Source organism: Ruditapes philippinarum, unplaced genomic scaffold (assembly GCF_026571515.1).
Source record: "Ruditapes philippinarum isolate M1 unplaced genomic scaffold, ASM2657151v2 ctg7245_1_1_1_1, whole genome shotgun sequence".
Taxonomy (NCBI): Eukaryota; Metazoa; Mollusca; class Bivalvia; order Venerida; family Veneridae; genus Ruditapes; species Ruditapes philippinarum.
The window spans coordinates 3,511-31,510 of record NW_026860005.1 but is presented as its reverse complement, the minus strand read 5'-3'; the positions used below and the strand labels follow the sequence as shown (position 1 = coordinate 31,510).

General features: G+C 34.4%; 1 protein-coding gene across 2 annotated transcripts; it reads right to left on the bottom strand.

The window, feature by feature from the left end:
• Positions 1-20: 20 nt before the first annotated feature.
• Positions 21-28,000, bottom strand: LOC132758593 (uncharacterized). Of its 2 annotated transcripts, none has more exons than XM_060750281.1 (14): positions 27,877-28,000; positions 25,022-25,158; positions 23,419-23,674; positions 22,752-22,884; positions 17,642-17,741; positions 16,517-16,636; positions 15,687-15,911; positions 13,562-13,685; positions 12,580-12,696; positions 8,533-10,741; positions 6,545-7,204; positions 5,839-5,998; positions 3,975-4,130; positions 21-2,718 (listed from the first exon to the last, which is right to left on the bottom strand). In XM_060750281.1, the coding sequence occupies exons 2-14, from the start codon at positions 25,109-25,111 to the stop codon at positions 2,548-2,550; spliced, it is 4,521 nt and encodes a 1,506-aa protein (XP_060606264.1). In that variant the 5' UTR covers positions 25,112-25,158; positions 27,877-28,000; the 3' UTR covers positions 21-2,547. The 2 variants fall into 2 exon arrangements, with proteins under 2 accessions (XP_060606264.1, XP_060606265.1); XM_060750282.1 differs by having other exon boundaries at positions 27,776-27,882.

Genomic DNA, 28,000 nt, shown 5'->3' with positions numbered 1-28,000 from the left:
AAACTCCTATCCCTCCCCTGTTTCACCCTTTTGCATTCTCATCTACCCTAACAATCCACGCCTCTATTCTTGCATTCAACCTAGATCTTCCCTGCCCTCAAATTGCTTCATTTCCACTACTTTCTGTTTTCCAGCCCATAATTTACTTCACACCTGCCCTCTTCCCTGCGTCAACCACCATACTCTTCTTCTGACCAAGCCTACTCTCCTCCCCTCATTCCTGTATCCCTTCATTACCCTCTTCCCTGCATCACCCCATACTCTTCTTCCAACCACCCCTCCTCTCAACCCCTCATTCCTGTATCCCTTCATTACCCTCTTCCCTGCATCACCCCCATACTCTTCTTCCAACCACCCCTCCTCTTAACCCCTCATTCCTGTATCCCTTCATTACCCTCTTCCCTGCATCACCCCCATACTCTTCTTCCAACCACCCCTCCTCTTAACCCCTCATTCCTGTATCCCTTCTTTACCCTCTTCCCTGCGTCACCCCATACTCTTCTTCCAACCATCCCTCTTCTCCTCCCTTCATTCCTGTATCCCTTTCCTACCCTCCTCCCTTCATACCCTCCTTCATTCACCCCTACCCTCCTCACTACACTCATACCCTCCTCCCTACACCCTTACCCTCCTCCTTACACCCCTACCCTCCTTCACATGTCCCCTCCAAATGTATTTTACATATTCCAAGAGTTAAAGCTCTATTTTTTTTTTATATAAACCTGAAACAATATTTCTTCAACAAACAAAAATACACACAAAAACACTCATAAAGAAAAATGATTTAACAAATCTTATTCCACTATTGTAAATAAATCACATTTTATAATGCAGTACTTATTTACTAATTTTAAAAAAAAACATACTGAGCAAAAATTAGAACATGATTGTGCTATTAAACAAAACAATACTACAAAAATGTGACTTTTGCAATTATACATAATAAAAAATAAATAAAATTTCAGGGAAATTAGTAATTATTAATGACCATTAAAACAATTCCAATATCAAAAGACATTTTCCCCCATTTTCTTGTGGAAAGCATATGATATACAAAACTGTCGGAGGACAATTCTCAGAACTTCCCGTTCAACCCTCGTATTGCACTAAAGGGCCAGGCAATATTAGCCAATACGCAAATTTGTTTAAGGAATGAAAAATAATCTTTCAGCTACGGTAGTCATTACAGAGTGTTCTCCCTTTGATAAAAACTGTAATAAGGATTTTTAAATGACTTAGTATACCCATAGTCTGAGTCAGCCTTAACCTATTGAAATGATCTTAAAAAGCATTCCTGTCAAACAATTTTAATTCTTCCCATCGGTTTAAAATATAATGGCCATAAAAATTTGAAATCAATACATTATGACCTTGATCCAAGGACTCTGTACAATTTACATCATCTATTTATGGTTGATATTTCAGCCAAACAGTTTCCAGTTTAAAATACACAAAGTGGAAACAAAATTACTAATTGATGGATAGCCGGGTTCATAACTTTAAATGCCAAAGTTCTTTCGGTCATCAAATATAAACATATTTTCACTGGCATATTCAAAACAATAAAAAGAAAACATTTTACATTTATTTCATGTTGAATGGTAAGTATGTAACTTCAGATATCTTATAAAATTGATAAGCCATAATTAAGTGATGTATATTTTATTTCTAATTTATCAAGTTCAGTAAAACCTTAGTTAATATGACATCATGGAAGGAAGACTAAATATAGACAAACTCAGAACCAACTGATTCAAAGTTAGGAACGCAACCTAAACAATTTGGGCACCAAGGATTCTTAAAATACACGTTTCAAGATATTGGAAGTAAAAATAAGACTACATTTTTTTCAATACAGAAATCTAGTTCTTACAGACATGTTTGACTGTACTGTATAACATACAAGTGAAATATAATATTTGATCAGTGAAATATAACCATGACTTAAATTTCTCATTTTTTGTCATTCACTACCAACGCTTTTAAGGTTTTCAGTACAAAATAGCAAAAATAAAAATACTACATAGCAAACAAATAATCTCTTTTTATATCAACCAAATTTTTAAAGGGGCTCCACTGAGGTCAAAAAGCTTAAAAATGTAAATTTGAATTTCTTATATGTAGATCAAGTAAAGCACTTAAGATAGAAAAATCTGCAAAAGATTTTTTTTCTATGCAATTCTAGCCCAATTTGAGAGAAAAGTGTTGCATTTGGGTCATTTTGGCACAACAAATTTGATTATTCTGGAAAAACAGCATGACAGAATTATCTGGAAATTTGCATACAAGTTATTGATCCAAATTTACATCAAATCATACACAAATCTTGAACAAATCATACACAAATCATGAACAAATATGTCCAGTCCCATCATGTCCTGAAAACCTCAGTGAAGTCCCTTTCAGTTTTTTAAACTTAATTTCAATTAACAAGTGTCAACAAATATATAACTGTCATGAGACAGCATAACAACATAGACTGACATTCTTTGGAGTTATTTTAAAAAATCAATAAAATTGCTATCATTTTTATTCCCCCTGTTTCAGTCAGACACCAGGAAATATTTCACCCTGTAAGATAATATCAAATAATTCTCGTGAAATGTATCCTTGTTCAGTCATTTCCTTCTCAGCTATTATACAATAACGGCGAACGACCTGCATTAGTTTCGAGACGTCCCATCCTCTGTCAATCACAGTATCCACTACATCCTGTAACTGTGAATATATAATACATAAACTTTACAGGCCCATTATGCCTCAGATATACATATTTTTTTAATTTGTTAGAAATATCAAACATGTTTAATAATGTTTCAATAATGGATTCATAGCAAATAAGATGTTAAACAACTGAAGAAAGTAGCCCTAAACATGCAGTAATGTGTCATAAAGGTAGCAAAATGTAAACTATGTAGTATTTTGACTTCCATACAAAATTCTCATTCACTATACTTATACTACTTGCAAAGACCTTAAGAAGCAAAAGATAGTTCATCTGTATGGCAATATGAGTAATTTTTTGAAAACTGTAACAAGATACCAAAGATTTTGAGAAATAAAAATGATAGCAATTCTAAGGCATAATGGGCCTATAACAATACTGTCAAATGATGTAATTGATTTCCAAAAGTAAAGTATTTTTGTAGTATTTAGAACCCAGAAACACTAGAGATATAAAATACATGTCCGTACAAGACGGGGTGCATAAATCTTGCTTCCATTTAATATGAAGTATGCAACTTTATATATAGTTGTTCATCTCATGATGCGTGTGAAGGTGATTTGTAAGAGATCTTTTTTAACTTGTCAGTTTCTAAGACAAAGTCGAGCTATTAAGAAATGTGCAGCAAAATCTTCGTTGTTGCAATTGACATGCATAAACTTTAATGTAGCCCACTTACATTTTCAAAGATATCAACATGAAACTTGGAATACATGCTGATCATAACAAAGTTCAGCTGTAAGACAAAATGCATAATTTTGAAAGCAAAATTTATGCAATTATGCCCATTTTTAACTAAGAATTTTCAACAGATGAGCTTTAACACCGCATTCTGTGCTCTTGTTTGTTCAGTATTCATTGACATATAGAATACCATAAAAATACATCAGTATCCGTTGTTCTATGTGATACCTTAGAATATGAGCAAGTGACCTTAATTAATTCCTTGCTTACTGATAACTTATGCCCAGTAGCATTAGCATGACTTATATGCATAGATCATACAGACAAATGATTTTGATAATTCTTTAATAATATGTCAAATAGTCAAGCTAATAATTTGCGGGGCTTCCATTAAATTCCAAAACTTGGAAGCCAGAGACTGCAAAATGTCTGACATTGGAAGTTATATTATACAGGTAAAGAAGGAAAAGCATTATATTTTAGAAGTCACTAAATTGACTTCCAAACTTCCACCAATGGAAGCCCTGTAAATATTTGTATCTGAATCACACAAAAAGTGAAATACCTTGTCCATTTGTGGATTTCTGAATGTGTAATACAACAAACAGGGACATCCAGCGTAACTTGCTGCCATCCACTGTAGTAGGGACTTTAAGTGAGGATCTCCACCAAATGCTCCACAACCCCAGTTACCTGTAGCAACTGGTCTACCATATTGTCTCTGTAAACAATTACACATTAAATTATGCTTTAACTTGTGATATAAAACACATTAAAACAAATGGATAACATATAAGTGAAATATAATATTTGATCAGGGAGTATTTCTCTGGGAACATGTCACTTAATGCCGGCATTTTAGTTCAACTTTTTTAATCTAGGTAGTATTGGTTTTAACGGTTTACCGTACAGATCATAGCAGTAAGCCACTTTTAATTCACCAGAGCACAATTCAGCCACTGCATCAGTATACTTTCAATATGTACTTATATTTTACAACAAAGTTCTTACACTAGATCAAAACTTAATCCTTGGTTTATTTCAACTCATTACATGATAATAACATTGCAATACTGCCAGAAAAGGTATTTAGTCCTCCAATTCATTTGATATCTTTAGATCTTAAGAAAAGTAACTCAATGTAAATTTGTAAGTGTTCTTTCCTTGGCAGGCTGTTAAACTGTTTACCAGTACAAAATGCCCTAACATTAGCAAAGAAAGCTATAACTTCTGTATTTGCCAGAGCAGAAGTACAGTGTTCATGATTGAAGAAAGGATTTCATGATAAATCACAACAAATGTGACCTGCATCATACGGGAATCAAACCCGGGTCACGCGATTAAAAGACCAACAGTGATACTTTCATACTGTTTAGTAACTACATCTTTCAAAATTTCAAATTACTTTCATGTAGCTTATTATAATACTTGTAGGTAACTTGCCTTGAAAACAAGAGCTGTCACTGAAAAGTGACTTATGCCCCCGAAAGGAAGCTTTGACATTATGTCCAAAAAAAATAAAGCGGAAAATCAAGATGCTATGCACAACTAAGCATAGTGCCAAACAATCCTGTGAAGTTTCATTGACATCCCCCAAGCTGTTTTGTAGCATCAACAAGCTTATTTTACTCAAAAATAGACAATTAAGGTGCCATAACTGAGCTAAAAAAATCATGAAGAATACCAAGAGAGTATGCACACCTAGACATGATGAAAAACAATCCTGTGAAGTTTCACTGAAATCCACCCAGCGCTTTTGGAGATGTAGTGTTTACAAGCTTATTTTACTCAAAAATGGACCATTAAGGGGCCAGAACTGTGCCAAAAGAAATTCAAGCAGACATCAAGAGAGTACGCAAAACAAGGCTTGGTGACAAACAATCCTGTAAAATTTCACTGAAATTCACCCAGCGCTTTTGGAGATTTATCATTGACAAGCTTATTTTACTCAAAAATAGACCATGAAGGGGGCCATAACTAAACAAAAAAAATCATGCAGAATACCAAGAGAGTATGCACACCTAGACATGGTGAAAAACGATCCTGTGAAGTTTCTCTGAAATACCCCCAGCGGTTTTGGTGTTGTAGCGCGGACAAGCTTATTTTACTCGAATAGCCCGGACAAGCTTAATTTACTCGAAAATTGACAATTAAGGGGCCATAACTGTGTCAAGCATGAAATCAAAGAAGTATGCACAACTAGGTTTGGTGATATACAATCCTGTAAAGTTTCACTGAAATGCTCCCATCGGTTTTGGTGATAAAGACAGAGACCGAGGGACAGTGTAATTATAAAATTCCACCCTTCAGGGGCATAAAAAAAATGAAATAGTGTTGGTTGCTTGGTCTTATGAAAATTAATGTACCTCAAATAACCAATTTTAACAAGGATGTTAATTTGTTTCTCATGTAAGTAATAACACACCTACCCTCATTGAACACATATTTTCTCGTTTTGATATTGCCACGGAATTGATGAGCACTTTAGAAGCAAGAACATCAGCAAACTCCTCTAAACGTTGATATGGAATGTCTAACGCATCTTCATAATCACCCGAACTTCTAGCAGACTCTGTACAACTTCCAACTCTAAAATGAGAAAAACAAAAGCTGTCAGTAGGACAGCATCCTTCACTATTCTCAGTAAATTGCTAGTAAAACAAGTTCAAAACGGGCCTTAATTCTGTCAACATCTATGTCAGAGTTATGGGCCAAGGAAAGTGACCTCAATTATGTACTCAAAAAGTGTAACATCCTTTCAGTAGTTCTTGAGGTACCAACTTGTAACCAAAGTTAACCAAAACTCTGACGGCTATGCCGGTGCTGATGCCTACATTTGGGCAAGTACAACAAGATACAATCACTAAACATTAACTTAATTATATACAAAGCATAGTAAGTATGTTTAGGTATAATCAATTTATCACATGCAGCATTTATATAATATATATTACCCTTCTTTAAAATCATAATGTACATCATTTAATACACACATAAAAAAATGGTCCTAATCTGCCTGCATTCTGCCTATGTTTTTCCTGATCAAATAACCAGGTTTTTTTACCACTGCAAAATGTGACTACAAAGTGCGATAAACAAAAAACAATTTTTCTTCCAAGCAGTAAAACACTTTACCTTTCTGGACTGCTACTTTGGTCAGAGCTATCCAAATTGTCATCTTCACTATAATGAACACAATTAGTTTCCTCTGACCATGTGACCACTCTATTTTGGTCCAACCAATCAGGGCCAAGCATATCTGCCGTCTGCAGAGCCGACTTTAAAATACTAACAGCCAGCATACTGCTGTACAAATCAACAAATAATGGAACATCCTCCAGATCAAAGTCACCGGAACTTGATGAGGCCCTGTAAACAACTGTCAAAGCTTCGCACACAATTCTCCGTGACAGCGTATCAGCAAAGTCAGATACAGATCGTGATTGCACTGCGTTGTTTGATCTATTTGACATCCAACTTGTTTCACTATCCATAGAAATGCTAATACCAAGCTGTTTCTTACTCTCTCTGCTACTTGAACTGTTACTATTTCCACCAAGACGCGGCGAACACATAGAGCCCCGGGTCCTTGACCACGACGTCTGCGTTTTGGCAGATTTCTTATCGGCAGAATTTAAAAGTTCTTCTTCAAATGAAGCAAGTAAAGGGTCTCTAAATGAGCTGATAGTGCTGCACACAGAGTGACTTGAACCACTGATACTGACGTTGTCCCCGGCAACTGTGAGTTGAAGTGCCGGAACAGATACATTTGCTTTCATAAGTTCTTCTGCAAACCTGAAATAAATAATAAAATGTCAATACACACCATTCATATTTAGACCAAATTAAGAACTTTGGTGGTATTTATTTTTAGAAATTTAACATTTTAAAAACAAACAAATTTTTGTTTTGAAAAAGAGCTTTACAAAAGTTTTCCAAATTTAGAATTTTTATCCACCAGTTACACAAGTCTTTTTAACATTTAAAAATCCATATTGTTACCTTAGTGCAGTAACGGGATAACTCATTATATAATTTAATAGGAGTTAACCTGTTACTGCACTAAGATGATTGACAATATGTAAACTATTTTCTCAATTTATAATAACCAGTATTATCACTAAGAAATGCATTTTTTAGATTTTAACAATAAAAGAGAAAAATTGTTTTCTATAATATGCACAGTTTCAGATGTTGATAATATTTGCTAAACATCATTACCTTACAATTATACATATTCTGTTGAGCTTCATTACAATGTAACTACTAACTACTTGTAAAATATGAGTCAATAGGGTACTAGTATATTCCCTAAAAAATGCCCTTTTAATGTAACAAAGGGCTATAACTCAGAAACCTCTGGATGGATTTTGATAAATCTTGGTAATCATCTGCCAAAATTCAAGAACATTTGACAAAATTTTCTTAAAAAATAGCTCCCAAAAGACATTCTGAAGGTATTTTACTTCTGTGTTATTCCTTATTCACTTAGCCACAAAAACATTTTAGCCACAGAATCCCTTTACTTAATGTTTATTATGAAATGATGTTATTTATAATTCAGTAACTTTTTTCAGAACAAACTAATGAATAAATAACATATATGAAAACATGTAGACGAGGGCAACAGACTATAGATGCCACTTTCGGTTCAGAAGATTTACAAAATAATAAAAAAATACACAATCATAAAAATCAGAATATTTGCAAAATTTTGTTGTCATGAAATAAGGTGTTTTTACATTATTTGAAACATAATATAAAACAATTAGACTGATACCTTTGACTAAATCATAAATAATACAAGGACAACTAAAGCCCTAATTGAAGTGTAACCCAATTGAAGTGTAACTAAAACAAGGACAACTAAAGCCCTAATTGAAGTGTTACTAAAACAAGGACAACTTAAGCCCTAATTGAAGTGTAGCTAAAACATGAAAACTGGATACCTAAGTGAAGCATAGCTAAAACACTGACAACTTGGCCCTATGTAAAGGCTTAAGCACAAATAAAACACTTACAAATAAAGTCCTGACTGAACATGACCTAAAATATTCCAAACTAAGGCATAATTAAAACACTGACAACGAAAGCCCTAAATGAAGCATAAATAAAACACTGACCTAGATAAAACTGGATCTCTGAAGCCACTAGAAGAAGTTGAAGGATACTGCTGCATCCAGTCAGCTTCAAACTGTGAGATATCTTCATCAGTCTTGCTTTTCTTGCTTCGTTTTCCATTTATCGTGTGGAAAGAATGCTCATATCTCTGAAGCGCTGCACCATTGGATATCTGCATTGGCTCGCTACTTCGACGTGGATATGCTACTGGTTCATTGTGCTCTTGTACTTGAAGGAAAGCATTTGTCAACAGATCACGTGAAAGACTGTTTGCAAACTGATCGTAATTCTTTTTATTGCCGGTAGAAAAGTATTGACCAGGTTTCATCACAAGTCGAGCATGCTGTGGCGTTAAGTGATGTAATTTATTTGTTTTTGTGCCCGTCTGACTCTTTAACCCACTTCTCGATAGACCAGGGCCTGAATCTTGACCGAGTACCTCAGAATTATGTAAATCCTTGCGAGTAGAGGATTTCAAATCATTTATTTTACCTCTATCACTGCTATCCAATGATTTCTGGGGAAACAGAGTTGGTACTGAACGTCTCTCTGATATATTGTGTGAAATGGGATATTTTTTAGGAGAAAGTGATTTTGACACTTTTAGATCAGTTTTAGAAGAGTTCTTAATTGCAATACTGTCGGACGATTTGGAATCTGATGACTTTGACTCACTGCTACTTGATTTCTTTCTGAACTCAGCCCAATTAGTGGGGCTCTTTGACTTAGACTGACTAGAACTTTCTTTATAATCACAGTGTGCTGGTGAGGATGACAAGAGTTGTCTACCTAAGCTTGAATCACTTTGTGAGGAATCTGATGACAGGTTTAAAGAACAGGTTAAATTATCATTGCACGAATGTTCATCACTTTCTAGTTGTGTGGTTAGACCACTGGATAATTCTTTATCAGCTATCCTACTGAACATTTCCCGCCTTTTCGCCGCGGAGAGTTCACTATCGTCTGAATTTGTGGAATGTGACTTTGGAGAAATACTCTCTACAACCAATAATTTAGTATCACAGATTTCTTGTTTAGGAATATTGCTTTGGGGCTCAGCTAATGAAGGGTTAATGTTTGAAGGTAATTCTGTTTCTTTCTTACTAAAAAGTCCTGATAGCACTTTTTCTGCTACTCTATATGCTGGATCTAAATTTGAATTTGAATTCAAATTTTTCTTACTCCTCGATTGGTTACTTTCTGATGAGCTTAATTCTGATTGGTCCTTAGCATCAATGGAATGATCTGATTGGCTACTCTCAGAAATCTGAAGCATGTTCTTATCAAAAGTACTCATTAAATAGCGATATTCAAATAAAGCTTCTTGAAAAGCTATAGTAACCATTCGGTCTGCAACAGCTACTAGCAGACGCTCGTCAATTTCATTTTGCTCATCTTCAACTTTATCATTTTCACCTTCGCCATCATTTATTCTATCCCTTAGCACATTGATTTTAATGTTGTTAAAATAGTCACTTTTGTATTCTAATATCCTCTGTTTTATTTCGGCACCAGGTGTGGTACCATCATCTACCTCTATATCATTGTCAGAAAATGGCCAAATTATTTCAAACATTTCATCTACATATTGTCTTATACAGTCTTCCCTTACAATGGCTTCTTCATTTTCAATTGAGTCCAAAGTGGATAAACTTGCTGTTGAAACTCTAACTGGTAATGGTCGCTGAATGTCATAACTTGGTTGACTTCCATGAAAATTATGTGGTATGAAACCAGAAGCCTCCTCCGCACCCTGCCTTAGTAAACTGGCAGCCAAAGTTGAAGCGAATTCACTGACAGTCGTAGAGCCCACTTCTTCTTTAATGGTATGATATTTGTACTTTTGTTCCTGTTGTTGAAAATTATCGTAATATTCCTCAAACTCGGAGCTGTACTCGGAACTATATCCCCTTGCACTACAAGCACTGCTTCTGCGTGAAGCTAGATCATAACTACTACGCCGCGAACTTAAGTCACTCAAATTGGAGCTTCTACGTCGGTAGTTGGCATACCAGTCTCTAAAATTAACCTCTAAATGATCCATACTAGATTGTCTGTGTAAATAATGTTCTCCGCCACTAGTTGGCAGTTCATGTTCATGGCGCTCTTCTCTGCTGGAGATAACTTTGGAAGCATCTAACAGAGCATGAGTCATTGCCCCTTGAAGAAGCTCTTCAACAAAAACATCAATCTGTCGATTGCCCATCAAATCTGAAATTCAACAACAATAAACAATGTCTGTCTTCCTTTTCTATGACAACCATCTCTAAAAAAGACCACATTAAAACAGTTCTAAATAGTTAATACTAACTACCTTGAAGGTTCAATATAACAGATAAATATAATAAACTTGGCCTGCTTTAAATTTGGAAAATTCCATTGTAAGTTTAGGGGATTTCAATACCAAAATTCAACAAGAGTTGTCGGCAGGACAGCGTGCTTGACTACACTCAGTACTTGATAATAAAACAAGAGCCTGAATAATGTAAAATTTTCCAAGTTCAAACAAGAGCTGTCAGTAGGACAGCAACGCTCGACTATTCTTAGTGCTTGATAGTAAAAAAAATGCTTGATACAGTTACCTCCTCCTGTTTACAGGTTGGGGTCATGATGGTGAACAAGTGTGCAAAGTTTCAAAGCCATATGTCAATGGACTCTGAAAATATTTGAACTATTACAAAAACTTTAACATAAATTCTAAGTCGAAAAAGGGGCATAATTCTGTCAAAATGCTTGATAGAGTTACCTCCTCCTGTTTACAGGTTGGGGTCATGATGTTGAACAAGTGTGCAAAGTTTAAAAGCCATATATCAATGGACTTTGAAAATATTTGAACAATTACAAAAACTTTAACGTAAATTCTAAGTCGAAAAAGGGGCATAATTCTGTCAAAATGCTTGATAGAGTTACCTCCTCCTGTTTACAGGTTGGGGTCATGATGTTGAACAAGTGTGCAAAGTTTCAAAGCCATATGTCAATGGACTTTGAAAATATTTGAACTATTACAAAAACTTTAACATAAATTCTAAGTCGAAAAAGGGGCATAATTCTGTCAAAATGCTTGATAGAGTTACCTCCTCCTGTTTACAGGTTGGGGTCATGATGTTGAACAAGTGTGCAAAGTTTCAAAGCCATATGTCAATGGACTTTGAAAATATTTGAACTATTACAAAAACTTTAACAGTAAATTCTAAGTTGAAAAAGGGGCATAATTCTGTCAAAATGCTTGATAGAGTTACCTCCTCCTGTTTACAGGTTGGGGTCATGATGTTGAACAAGTGTGCAAAGTTTCAAAGCCATATGTCAATGGACTTTGAAAATATTTGAACTATTACAAAAACTTTAACATAAATTCTAAGTCGAAAAAGGGGCATAATTCTGTCAAAATGCTTGATAGAGTTACCTCCTCCTGTTTACAGGTTGGGGTCATGATGTTGAACAAGTGTGCAAAGTTTCAAAGCCATATGTCAATGGACTTTGAAAATATTTGAACTATTACAAAAACTTTAACATAAATTCCAAGTCGAAAAAGGGGCATAATTCTGTCAAAATGCTTGATAGAGTTACCTCCTCCTGTTTACAGGTTGGGGTCATGATGTTGAACAAGTGTGCAAAGTTTCAAAGCCATATGTCAATGGACTTTGAAAATATTTGAACTATTACAAAAACTTTAACATAAATTCTAAGTCGAAAAAGGGGCATAATTCTGTCAAAATGCTTGATAGAGTTACCTCCTCCTGTCTACAGGTTGGGGTCATGATGGTGAACAAGTGTGCAAAGTTTCAAAGCCATATGTCAATGGACTTTGAAAATATTTGAACTATTACAAAAACTTTAACATAAGTGGTTACGCCGACGCCGACGCTCGGGTGACTGCAATAGCTCTACTTATTCTTATCGAATAGTCGAGCTAAAAAGGGTCATAATTCTGCAAAAACAGAGCCATCAACAGTATAGACCCAGGCCATATTTCACAGATGTGCCGGCTGGCTTGGCTCTAGACAAAGGCTAATCACTTCTAGTTCCAGCAGGTTAAAAGGTTAACAAACCTTGTTCTTGTACACTATCAGTTTCATCTACATCACTTTCTCTGGCAGTGAAGTAACTTTCTTCACTTAAACTTCTAGCACAAACACCAGGTGGCAGTGTAAATGGTGTGTTAAATCCTGAAAATATCGAGTATTTTTATAAAATGTAAAGTAGATATTGTCACTATAGTGCAGCAATGGACTAACTCCTGTTGAATTCAAAAGGAATTAACATGTTAATGCATTAAGGTAACAATATGGTTTAAATTTCTCTGATCTGTTTAAAGCAGCACGCCTCAAGATTCATGCTAATTTTCATGAAAATTTGAAAATGTATTTAACAATATAACATTGTAAAGTTACTAAAAGAATGCAATTTACACATTATCAATGGCACTTACAACCTATGTAAATTACTTTAAAGAGGTCAAAACTTGAAAAAAATTGCCCTAACTGTGTTACACCATGTTACGTAACGTCATTAATTGCACATAACTTGTAAATTTTTACAAGAATTTTGAATCTTTATACCTTTCCTAAAATCTTTGTACATTTTTCTCAGGAATGATATATTTTTGCTCATCTGGAGGCATGCAGCTTTAAAAATATAACTTTTAAATGCAACTTTTTGTAGAAAATTGCAGCAATATAAATTCATTTTCTGGAAATCTGCATAACTTTATAAGGGTGTGACATTTGATATTATGATTTGACATCAAATCAGTGTTATTCATCTACAAAGTTTGACAAAGTTTGTTCCATTGGGTTTTATGTTGCACAGACACAGTATAGGTCATTTGGCATTTTTTCAGCTTTAATGGTAGAGGAAGACCTCAGGTGCCCTTCTGTGCATGCCCCTGAGTAAACCACTGATGTTCAGTAAGCTAGCTGAATAGCTTCCTCACATGAAAGACTCCAAAGTACCTGTTTGATTAAGATTTGCGATGATTATTTGGAGGAACAAATTAATTTGGCACAATATTATGAGAATATCATATGATACCTGTAAAAGCCTTATTAAGATCTCTGAGGACATTATCATCTTGGTATTGATTTTTATTGCTATGTTTGTATGAGACCGCATCTATAGCTGTCAACATGTTCTTTAAATTACCCTTCTCATCAACCTGAAAACAACATACAGTATATAAACTAGATTGTTTATTTAGTTTGGTTTTGTTTGGTTTTACAGTGCTTCAATACAATTTATGGCACTGAAACAGAAAAGTTGATTTTGGCTTACCTTGGGTGTTACAAACTTAAAGGGCTGATACAGCAGTGACAAATACACCCACTATCTCTACCACACAATATTCTATTTAAGTTTCTATATCACTATATTTGAAGGTGAACATTGAAGCAAAGTTTAAAGAACGTCTTTCAAGAGGTATAGGGTTTATAAAACTGAAACTTAAAATTGTGTAACATTTGATTTCCAAGGATGATCTTGACCTTTAGTTGGCAGAACATCAGCATGGGTTCTGCACATCATCCTGTTAAAGTGGATACTGTAAAATCATTATTATTCGTGGGGCACGAATTTTCGTAGTTAGGTCAATCTACGAATTTAAGATCCGACGAACTTTTATCCTAACAAATACTTCTTACCCTGTCTCTGTTCTATATATTACAAACATGCGTCAGCTCTTTTCCGGCCTATATTTCGTGATGTGGATGTAAGTACAGACAGATAACCAGGTTAGTGACATATTAAATCCGTTTGCAATATTTAAGAAACTTGAAAGAAAACTCGATTATATGTCCTAAATTTACTGTCACAAATGTCGCATATACATACTCGATCGTTGTAGTCTACTAAGACTTGATTGTGTTAACAAGAACACTTGACATAATCGAGTAAATATGGGAACCCAGGCAGTGCAATAATTAGCGCTGATAAAAATTGTCAGTTTGCTCTTATTAATTTAAAAAAAAAAGACTTTGATATTAATGTCGTAAGTACACAAAACTATAAAAAAATACGATCGCTAAAACAGATTTATTGTACTTTCCTTTGTCGTTTTTAAATGATCCAGTTTATATGAATTTTAATCGGTATTTGTGCGAATGCTATTCTGTAAACATCAAAGACGCCACCAACTTTACATATACTTGTGTTATTTACCGAGAATAATTCATATGCATGTAAATTTACACAGTCGCTGTGACGTTGCGTGTAGTTACTGTCAAATATGTTAAGACCAATTCAGGGTGTAAACTTTAACACTCGCTGGTTCAAACGTGCCAGGTGTCGTATAAATTATATGATGTTTACATCGGCGAATTACAGGGACAGTGTGTCCAATGGAGGTGCATATCATGTCACATAAATGTGTTAATTGCAGTCAATTATCGGCAGTAACTGTGCTATATTAGAGTTATGCCCAGAGGCAAGGATTAAATTTATTGACAACCGCTGTGTGACAAGTAAAGATATGTACATGTTGTAAGTAAAAATGTTCAACAATTAAGTTTAAGATTACTTTGCATTAGGTTACTGAATTTTTTTTTTAAACAAGAAAACGAAAATCCACGAATTTAAGAACCCACGAACATGCCCGTTTTGATAAAAACACGAAATTCATGCCCACGAATATAAGTGAATTCACAGTATGAGAAAAAAACTTTTGGGGGGACTTAAAAGATGAAAAGATACACCTTCAAAGGGACATAAATTAGTAGACATATAGATTGACAGGACAAAGTGATTCAAGTATAGAACAACTTTAAACTTTCTATTATTGACCAATGTCTTGTAAATGTACAGATCTCAGTTTGATGTCATAAAAGAGTATCATAACTGTGTTTGATGATTTTAGACATAATCTCCTGTAGGACCACATATCTTCCGTATTCTCTGATACATCAACTAAGTTTTTTTCAACGAGAAACAGTAAGAATTTTCTATACACTCATGTGAGGCGGTCATTTGCCTGTACCACAAGTATTAACTTTATACTTGTCTACTTAATCTTATTAATGTCAAAACCCATTACATCAGACAGTTGCATGTCTACAACTGGACAAAGGTTAATATTTTGGACAGCAACTTTGTCAGCCAATAAACTAAAATTTTTATATCAATATTTAATGTAAAGTTTTAACCTCTGAAAGACATTATAAATTACCTCAGCCTTATCTTTATGGTCTCCGACATATTTCAGAGAGGCAGCATAACCTTCTACAGCTGAAAATTGCTCAAAACCTTGTATAATAATAGCCTCGTTCTCTTCCATTACTTCCATAAAAAGCATGGACACAATTAGCTCTGGACATACAGTGAACCGTATCTCTTCTTGCACACGCCCTCGACTCAAAGCTCCACCCCCAATATACCGATTTGCAAAGTCAACCTGAAACAAGCCAATAAATATTCATTACTTTCAATATTTCCCAAATATAACATGTAGCATAAAACATTATGTTTATATCATACAATGATTCAATGATTCCATAGCTAATAATATAATAATATTAATATATGAGCCAATATATTAAATTCAATAACTTTAATATTAATCAATAGAAATGATTACTTTAATATAAATCAATACAAATGATTTATTTAATATAAATCAATACAAATGATTATTTTAATATATATTAATACAAATGATTTACCAAACAAATGATTTCTAAAATACTTTGATCTACAATACCATGACTATTTGATATTATAAAAGACACCAACACAAGTACAGGTCAACCAGGTCAACTTGGCACAACAAATATTCAAAGATCAAAAAGAAGATTCATGTGAAGCGCAGCCGCTCACTTGGTTAAATATCTAGGTTTGTACTCGTTTTTTAATCCAGGAAAACTTGTAAAGGGATAAAAGACTGTTACAAACACATATTAAACTTAATCAATTAAAGAAGATAGATTTCAACACATTTATGACTTATGAAATCTGGGGAAAATGCAATAAACTTTTATTTTATAACTGAAAAGAACGTACCTCTACTGTATTACAGCCAGCATCTTCAATGAGACCATGTTGTCGTACGTCCACATGACACAGATCTGATGTACAGTTCAACCATGTATCCAAGGTAGGTAACTCTTCCCTCTTGATCACCTGATATATTGATTAAACTATAATATTACAGATAATTGACCTTTATTGCTAACAAGTTATATCCTTAAGATTAAGTTTTTTAAGTTAGGTATCATATTGTTGTTCACATAATGTCTTTTTTTATGGTTGAGATTTAAGTTACACTTACACTGTTAAGATCATATGGTGACTTTTCAGCTTTAATGGTAAAAGAAAACGTTAAGGTGTCTCTTTGCATTATTTTAGGTAGAAGCCAGCATCTGGGTAGAAATACCAACCTTCTGTAAGCTTTTTTTTTAGTTTAACGTCACACCAACACAGTATAAATCATACAGCCAATTTCCAGCTTTACTGGAAGAGAAGACCTAAGATGCCAGTCTGTACATTATTTCTGGCACAAACAGGTACCTGAGTAGAACCACCGACATTCCGTATGCTAGCCAGATAGCTTCCCCAAAGCAGAGGAGTCACTGACCAAAACTACTTAACTATGTCAGCCCTGACAAAATGTCATTAGCTAAATAATATACTTGATACAAGAAATGATGCTATATACATCATGAAATATATTATAGATGATACAAAATTGTAACTTCTGAGAATTTTCTCTCAAAAACATTTGTTTGTATTTAATCATATCAGAAATGGACAATTTCCTTCAAAATAAAAATTAAATTGTGCTATAAAATGTGTTATATTTAATGTGATCAGGTTTTTTTTCTAACATTTCTCATCAATTGTGCAGATCATCATTCCTACATGACATTTGTTCCCTATTTAGTAAAAGAAACACTAAAAGTAAAAGTGTGTTTTTTCCATCCAATTATAAAACAAACTTCACAACTAGTACCCATAGTTTATTAATTAAGAAACATGTATACCTAGTATTGTATTAACTTTTCAGAAATACAAGTGACTTGTACATTTGAAAACACTCTGCCTTTCCCTTAGAAGAAATGCATAGTATTTTATCTTTTTTTTTTTCAAAGGGAGTTCTTCATAAAATGATGAAATCAGACTCCCTACCTGTCTGGTAAACAGCAGTGCCCCATTCAGCGTGTTTCTCTCTGCCGTCACTCTCTCAAAGAAATGAAGAATACATCGCAACTTGGCATTCTGGGATGGTCTGAAATTTATGTAATAACAAAAGTGAGCAGAAGAATCCCAAATGTAGAAACTTATTTTTCTTTAAATTTCTACAAACTAGGAAAGTTATAGCTATAAGTCTATCAAATTTAATATAAAAAAACTTTCATCAGCCTCGAAACATGATAACATGATTTATAACAAGGATAAAATCATGATTCATAATTTAAGACATGAGACACCAATTTTATTCCCTTGTCTATCTTCAAACAAACTAAAAAAAACCTACAACAACATTTCACTTACACACTGTACAATTAATGTGACTTATACTCAATTAACTCTGTTCTTGCAAAAAGATAAAAGTTTCTTTTCTTTTTTTATTATTTCATATTAACTCCTCTTACAAAATTTAACTAAGACAGTTGGTTAACTACTTCTATCATCTCTGAATACCCACTTGTCCCTCACCACGGTGGGTTCGAATCCCCACAGGGACTTTGGATTCTTACATGTGAGGAAGCTATCTAGCTAGCTTACGGAACATTGGTGGTTCTACTCAGGTGCCGTCCATGCCTGAAATAATGCACGGAAGGGCACCTGAGGTCTTCCTCTACCAGTAAAGCTGCAGCGTCACCATATGACCTATACATGTCCGTGTGACATAAATCCCAAATCAAACAATAAAATACATCAAATACTCCCTTATTAAAAAGGGTTTCCCAATTTCATTTTTTCCCTTATTGGGGCCATTTTCACACTTCAATTACTCCCTTAAGTTATTAGCAGGTTTCACCACTTCAAATACTCACATTTTAGACATGTTTTACCCACTTCAATTACCCCTTATTAAAACTGATATCCCCACTGACTTCAATAACTCTTCTATAAGAAAGGGCTTAACCATTTCAATAACTCCTCTGTTAAAAATGGTTTCCCCCATTTCAATTACTCCCCTATTACAAGGGGTATACCACACTTTAATTACTCCCTTATTACAAGAGGTATCCCCCAATTCAATAACACCCTTAACTTCCTTATTACAAGCCTGGGTATTCCAACTTCAATTATTCCCTTATTACAAGGGGTATCCCCCACTTCAGTACAAGGGGAATCCCCCACTTCAATAACTTCCTTATTACAAGCCTGGGTATCCCCACTTCAATCACTCCCTTATTACAAGGGGTATCCCCACTTCAATAACTCCCTTTCTACAAGGGGTATCCCCCACTTCAATAACTCCCTTATTACAAGGGGTATTCCCCACTTCAATAACTCCCTTATTTACAAGAGGTATCCCCCACTTCAATAACTCCCTTATTACAAGAGGGCCATGATGGCCCTGAGGTTGCTCACCTGTATATAGGCCCCCCACCCCCGGGCCAATTTTTACCCAAGGGCTTTTATTTGTTTATTTGAACAGACTTGGTAGACACCCATAAGAAGATGTTTCATGCTAAACATCTAAGTTCTAGCTCATTGGCTTTTTTAAAAGAAGATTTTTAAAGTTTTTACTATACACATATAGTTAAAAACAATGTCACCCCTGGGGCAGGGCCAGTTTTGACCCCCGGGTGTTTATTTGAAACAAACTTTGTAGATATTTACTAAAAGATGTTTTCATGCTTAATATCTAAAACTCTAGCTATTTGGGTTTTTTCAAAGAAGATTTTTAAGTTTTTTGCTATACACATATGAGGAAAATCAATGACCCCCCCCCAGGCGGGGCCAGTTTTGACCCCAGGGCTTTTATTTGAACATACTTGGTAGACACCCATTAGAACATGTTTCATGCTAAATATCTAAGCTCTAGCTCTTTGAGTTCTTTAAAAGAAGATTTTTTAAGTTTTTACTATATGCATATAGGGAAAATCAATTCCCCCCCTGGGGCGGGGCCAATTTTGACCCCAGAGCTTTTATTTGAACAAACTTGGTAAACACTCATTAGAAGATGTTTCATGCTAAATATCTTAGCTCTAGCTCTTTGGGTTCTTTAAAAGAAGATTTTTTAAGTTTTTACTATATGCATATGGGGAAAATCTATGACCCCCTGGGGCAGGGTCAATTTTGACCCCAGGGCTTTTATTTGAACAAACTTGGTAGACATTCACTAGAAGATGTTTCATGCCAAATATCTAAAGCTCTAGCTCTTATGGTTCTTTAAAAGAAGATTTTTTTAAGTTTTTACCATATGCATATAGGGAAAATCAATGACCCTCGGGGCGGGCCAATTTTGACCCCAGGGCTTTAATTTGAACAAACTTGGTAGACACTCACTAGAAGATGTTTCATGCTTAATATCTTAGCTCTAGCTCTTTGGGTTCTTTAAAAAGAAGATTTTTTTTAAGTTTTTACTATATGCATATTGGGAAAAATCAATGACCCCCCCCCCCCCCCGGGCCAATTTTGACCCAGGGCTTTTATTTGAACAAACTTGGTAGACATTCACTAGAAGATGTTTCATGCCAAATATCTAAGCTCTAGCTCTTACGGTTCTTTAAAAGAAGATATTTAAAGTTTTTTCTTTTGGTTGCCATGGCAACCAGAGTTCTGCATGGAATTAAATTCTTTGAACAATTTTTAAAGGTGACCACCAAAGGAACATTCCTGTGAAGTTTGGATGAAATTGGCTCAGTGGTTTATGAGGAGATGTCATTTAAAGCAAAAGTTTACGGACGGACGGACGGACGCCGGACGAAAAGCGATCACAAAAGCTCACCCTGTCACTTTGTGACAGGTGAGCTAACAAGGGGTATCCCCACTTCAATAACTCAATTATTACAAGGTGTATCCCCCACTTCAATAACTCCCTTATTACAAGGGGTATCCCTCTATTCAATTACTCCCTTATTAGAAAGGGTTTCTCCACTTCAATAAATTACATATAAGAAAGATTTTCCCTACTTCAATTACAACAAGAAACATGGCAATGCCATGAAACCAGGTTTTCAATTATCACCATTGTAGATAAATATGTTGTATTTGAAATACAAATACAAGCAACAAACAATGTAACTATGTGCAATGTAAAACATGAATAATGTAGGAGGAATTGCCACTGAAGAAGTGTTCACTATAATATTATGTATAAGGAAAAAAACAAAGGGCCATAATTAGGTCAAAAAACTATCCAATCACAAAAACCCCGACAATATGTGCCAGGGTGCTTGATGACAAAGCTTCTGTGAAAGTTTTGAACAAAATCCGTTGAGAAATGTAGGACGAGTTCAGCACAGAAGAATTTGTTCACTATAATTATATTGATAATTCTGTATAATAAAAAACAAGTTTACAAAGTAGACATGAAATAATATATAATATCTTTTTTAAATTACCTCCAAAGATGATATGACCTTTGACTGCCAAATCAAGTTAAAATCATGTAAACAGGATTTTCAATGTTAATGTCACTGTGACCTTGACCTTGGAGCCAGCCATGCGGAACATGCGTTCTGCACGTCATCTTGATGTGGTAAACATTTGTCTGAAGTTTCATCAAAATTCTTCAAAAGGGTTGAAGAGTTACAGAGCGGACAGGATTTTCAATGTTAATGTCACTGTGACCTTGACCTTGGAAGCCAGCCATGCGGAACATGCGTTCTGCACGTCATCTTGATGTGGTAAACCATTTGTCTGAAGTTTCATCAAAATTCTTCAAAGGGTTGAAGAGTTACAGAGCGGACAGGATTTTCAATGTTAATGTCACTGTGACCTTGACCTTGGAGCCAGCCATGCGGAACATGCGTTCTGCACGTCATCTTGATGTGGTAAACATTTGTCTGAAGTTTCATCAAAATTCTTCAAAGGGTTGAAGAGTTACAGAGCGGACACAATTTCGTTTGACAGTTAAAATCATGTAAACAGGATTTTCAATGTTAATGTCACTGTGACCTTGACCTTGGAGCCAGCCATGCGGAACATGCGTTCTGCACGTCATCTTGATGTGGTAAACATTTGTCTGAAGTTTCATCAAAATTCTTCAAAGGGTTGAAGAGTTACAGAGCGGACAGGATTTTCAATGTTAATGTCACTGTGACCTTGACCTTGGAGCCAGCCATGCAGAACATGCGTTCTGCACGTCATCTTGATGTGGTAAACATTTGTCTGAAGTTTCATCAAAATTCTTCAAAGGGTTGAAGAGTTACAGAGCGGACAGGATTTTCAATGTTAATGTCACTGTGACCTTGACCTTGGAGCCAGCCATGCGGAACATGCGTTCTGCACGTCATCTTGATGTGGTAAACATTTGTCTGAAGTTTCATCAAAATTCTTCAAAGGGTTGAAGAGTTACAGAGCGGACACAATTTCGTTTGACAGTTAAAATCATGTAAACAGGATTTTCAATGTTAATGTCACTGTGACCTTGACCTTGGAGCCAGCCATGCGGAACAATGCGTTCTGCACGTCATCTTGATGTGGTAAACATTTGTCTGAAGTTTCATCAAAATTCTTCAAAGGGTTGAAGAGTTACAGAGCGGACAGGATTTTCAATGTTAATGTCACTGTGACCTTGACCTTGGAGCCAGCCATGCGGAACATGCGTTCTGCACGTCATCTTGATGTGGTAAACATTTGTCTGAAGTTTCATCAAAATTCTTCAAAGGGTTGAAGAGTTACAGAGCGGACACAATTTCGTTTGACGCCCGCCCATCCGCCCAGCCGCCCATCCGCCCGCCATACCCCAATCTAATAACCAGGATTTTCAAAATTGAAAACCTGGTTAATAAACTTGGTCTAATAAATGATCATTTTATATCTTCAGAACAAAAAATATGACGGTCAATCTTAAACACAACTGACAATGAAAACAATAAAACCTGTCTAATAATCCATCTTACAGGAAGATAGACAACACAGTATCAGTCGCGGATTGACAAAACTGCAGTAACATATATGAAATAAAGAAGGACTTAAATAAGTTTTGCGGTCAATCCGCAATCTCTTACAATCATTTCAAACACCATTTAATATGTTTAAGAAGCTGTCACTGATAGCTGATATATAATTTACTAAACATGGTAAAACTTAATCTACACTGCATAATACTTACATAGGTAAGTTTGAAAAGAATTTGTTAAAGTTAATCTTGTTCAGTTTGGTTCCCCAGCCAACTGGGAACAAGCAGAGAAACCCACATGCCACAATAGAACAACATAATTTTCTACTGATTTCACATGTTCCACCTGCAAACAAAAAACAACAACAAAAAACCATGAAATAAGCAAGCCAGGACAGAGACACTATATATCAAACATTTATACCTTTAAAGCAATTATCATAGAAAATTCATTTTAGAATGTGCATGGTAAAAAAAGTTTCAATGAGAATTCTGAAAAAAAAGTTAGAATTCACATTCATCTTAACTTTGAACACATGTACATTTTGTATGATATATCATATGTTTTTATAGTGAATAAATCATGTTTGATACAAATGATTTTAGTACCACATTTTATGACATGTAGCTAATCAATAAGATCCTATATATATATGAGCCGCGTCACAACAAAACCAACATAGTGCGCAGCTGAATGACGCGGCTCATATGCAGTTTTATTCCTCCTATAGCATGGATGCATAAAAGGTATCTTCTGCTCAAGAAAATTCTTTAAAACAGTTTTCCCCTAAACTTCAATTTATATATCACATTTTTTTCTTCCCCTTTAGCAAACATGCAGTTTAATTCCCCCATGCACCTTTTCCTGCTAAATACTCGCCTTTTTGCTGTTCACTTATGTCAATTCCATCTGTAGGAAGAAGGGCCTCAATATCAAGTGCAAGGTCAATAATGGATGGAAACGTTATTTTTACAAATTGATTCTGTTCTTCAGCAGTTGCATGTTTTCTGAAGTATTTTACAAGCCCATAGTACACAGTTTCTCCCCAGTTTACATGCTCTGTTACAAAAATACCCTGATTTACATCCACCACTATCTGATGATCCTGAGCAATTGTTTTAACATCAAAGTCTTCCTGAAAATGGAATAAAACCCAAATTTTTGGTAACAATATATCTGAATTAGTCATTAATTATATTTAAAGTTGATTAAAGTGACATTTTCTGATTTTTTTACCTTATCAATGTGAACAAAATTGACTACATATTTTTTCAAAAGATTGACTGTCATAATGGTGATTGACTAACAGTAGATATTTGAAAAATTTTAGGATAAAATATAAATTTGTCTTAAATATAAAAAACTTACTCTTTTTATAAATTGAACATTACAGGTAATTTCCAATGGATGCTTACAGATATTTCCATGGGCCATATCAGTTATATATTGTTCATGTGAAGTAAAACCTAAGATTTAAAAGAATTATGGCAAAAAAGAAACTTATTTTGACAAAATAGAAACTTATTTTGACTTTCATCTATTAACTCACTAATGTCACTTTTGTATTTTTAATACTATTTGAAATCACTGTAATGTGTTTTGTGATTTTATAATAACTTTTATGTAAAATTTCGGACAGCAGCTGTAGCCCCCATTTCAAATAAGACTGACAGGCTTTACCATTCTCTAATGAAGAACAGCAGTGTGGGACAAGAAGTTTAAAATACAGTGTAACTTCTGATACCGAACACCTGTGGGACTAGCCAAATTGTTCGGTATTTGGAAGTTTCCGGAATTCAGAAGTTCGGAATTATCTGAACAACTAGAAACATTACACATCAATTGTTTTAGTAAGACATGTTGAAAAAAATATGAGGATGATTAAAATCATAAAATGGCAAAATATTAGGAATGTAAAAGTGTCTAACTAATTTAAATTTCATTGTCACCTATCACAAAATTGGCTGATACAATAGCATAATGATCATTTTTATCACAATTTATCCTTTAGTACATTTCATGTAGTACCTGCCTGCTATAACCTGTAATATTTTTTTAATATCCATTACATTATACCACTTTCACTAACTCCACTTTCACACTTTAATTAAGCATTTGACATGCTTGACAGGTTGTGATTCCAAAAGGTGTCAAGATGACATTGTTAAAGTTTTACAAGTATAATATTCTTTCACCCCGTTTTCAATTTCCGGATTTTGGAAGTAAATTTGAATTGATAAAACCTAAATTTTACCAGAAAATCGTTCAGAAGTTCCGTAATTCAGAAGTTTTCATTACATGGAAAACAGAAGGAGAAATTTCGGGACTCTGAAAAATGTTCGGATTTCAGAAGTTTCCGGATTTTAGAAGTTCCGGAATTCGGAAGTTACACTGTACTGCACTTTTAATTCTTGTTTTGGTAATTGACAACAATTAACAACAAAAATAATGTGTTTATTTACTGAACATCTATAGAACAAACCCTTAGTTGGCAGTCTTTCTTTAGTTGATGTAGCTTGTCTTTTACACGCCACCAGTGATCCAAGTCACATGGAAACAAAACTTTTGGCATCCTGCCAGGTTTTTACTTCACCCAGGTATTTCAGGCATTTTCTGTACCTAGAAAAGACAAATATAAAGATATAATAGATATTTTTGAAAATCTTATCATAATTTTCTCTAAAATTTAGATATAAAAGAGATATTATTTCAAGGCACTTGATAACCTTCCCTTGCATATATCATATAGGACTTTCAAGTGCTTGGCACTGCCATCTTTCATTTGAAGACTTGCTAGTAAGTTAAATAATTTGCAGAATTTGAAAAATGCCATCCCACCTCCATTTTAGATGAAAAAGTTTTAAATCATAAGCTTCCATTTGGCAAATTATGCTCAATTCAAGAGCTATTCTATTACTTTGTATAATATGCCAAAAAAAACAGAAAAAGAAACAAAACAAAAAATCTAACAGTGGTCTAATATATAGAAATGAATTAGGCTTAGTTCATATAACAGTTTATCACACACCTGTGCTTATTTTGCAACTCCGTAACATTGGTATTGCACCGCCATGCATATGTTTTGACGTGACATCATTAGCGTTATACAAACATAGTGTAAAGACGCGCTAAATGTTAGCTTTATACTATAGGTGCGTCAATGAAAAATGACTCTTATTTCACTTTAAACGGTCTTTATTTTGGGTATGTGATAAATAGAATATTAAATTCATTTAAGATCATTACTGAATTTATTGCACTCGTTGAATAAAATAATTATATGCTCGCCAGAGGCTCGCATAATATAATTTTATTTAACTCCTGCAATAAATTCAGTATTGAACTTACATTCATTCAATATCCTCTATTAAATGCTACAGAATGTTGTTAGTGCCTTAAACAGTTACATGCATCTATACCACAATGGTTGTCAACGAGTTGATATACCCATCTGTATCAGCAGCCAACTGGTGTAAGATTCTTATACATTTTATAATACTTTTGATTCCAATAGCATTACATATTGATATACATAAGGATTTTGTGACCTTTCAAAACAACACAACAGATACCAAACTAGTCTTTTCTTTTCAGGGATTTGTAATATCACTTATCTTGCATAACAATTGGCAGAATCACTATCATTAAATAACTATGTACCTACATACCCATTTCCATCAAATAGCATTGGACCAAACATACTTGATCTATCTTTATAATACTCTATCTTTATGACTTTAAGAGTTTATGGGAAATTTTGGACTGGATAAAATAGAGGAGTGGGGAATCCCAAGTTTGATTAGTGTTGAAGCAGTTTTTATAGTATTATAGCAATTTGAACTTGTAACGGGAGACTTTTCAATGAAAACAGCCATTTTTCACAAAATGCTCATGAAGTAATGGGTTAATTAAGTTTAATTTTCGACAACTTTTAAATGAAAAATTATTGTTGTTGGGCTCTGATAATAATATTGCGTCAATTACCGACGGTATAGAAGTTTGTCCATCATTAAGGAAAGGTTGCATGTTCCGTGAAATGCATTTTAAAATCGTATTGTCAGTCCCTGGTTAGGCTTTAATTAAGGCTTATTAATTGATAGTGCTTTTATGTTCGATATTTATCTACTGTATTTGAAAATGATACAATTATTTTTGCTTTTCACCATTGTTTTTTGTTTATTTTTTTTTGTTTTTTCAATGTTCTTTTTATTTATTCCACTTGGATCATTATTTATTCGATCCAAGTGCTTAATTAACAAAAATTCACCTTTCATACAAATAAAACAACATATCATAATCATGAGGCACAAAATAACATATATATGCATGTTCGAATCCGGGTCAGCCCGGCCCTAAAACATACTCGGCCCCCGAGTCAGCTCGGCCCTATTCCAACTCGGCACGGGTCAACTCGGCCCACTTTTAAAAATGGGTAAAGGACATCAAAGGACTCCTATTGTCACGGGCTATCATTATCAATCAATGTGTATGTTAAATATATATACCGATTAATTATTATTAATGATAATTATGATTGACTTATTCATTCAAATTTGATTAGTGACCACCTGCAATTAATTAGAAGCTTATGCTATTAAGTAAACACGTTTTTGTTTCATATTTTTGCAAGACAAATAAATAATTTTTTTTTTCTAAATATACTTTATTTCAGCAGAGGTACAATGTATAATTATATAATAATAATAAGATATTTCTTATCATTCATTTACCTTAACAACATGCAAAGCAAAGTAAATACGTTATAGGCCTATATATTTTTGTAAAGTGGGCCGAGTTGACCCGTGCTGAGTTGACCCGTGCCGAGTTGGTATAGGGCCGAGTTGACTCTTTTCCTGCATGTTCGACTTCCATATAATTTTAAAAAGTGCCGTACGACTAGACAATACAGTGAGTCCTGGCTACTCGTACATGACTCACGTACAGCTAGAACTTTTGGCTAGCCGTACGGCTAACCACTTCCTTTTTTTTTTACTTTTTTTTTAACAAAATTAAAATCTAATTAATAAAAATTACACCTAAATAGTTCACAAAAAGTAACGAAATTTTTCTCAATAATTCTATTTAAAAAATTATTTTGTACATACTGTATGATACAAAATAATAATGACTGTAAAAAAAATAGACTAAACGAGTTTATCCGGAAATATTGTTATATCCGATTTTACTGACGGTTTGTCAGTGATCTGGCTGTCAAATGATGGTTTATTGTGTGTACCTTGAAACAATTCGGATATAGGACATATCAAAGATATCAGTTAACAAACTCATTTATGCAATAAAATACTTTAACCCACTGAAATGAAAAATAAGTATAACCTTTCACATCTGTTTCCACGCTGCGTGCGCAGCAGCTGTCAAAACTATTAAGCCAAACAAGTTTAAATACCAAAAAGAAGTTGAATAGCGGCACGAATTTCACTATCTCTTTTATCACATTTTG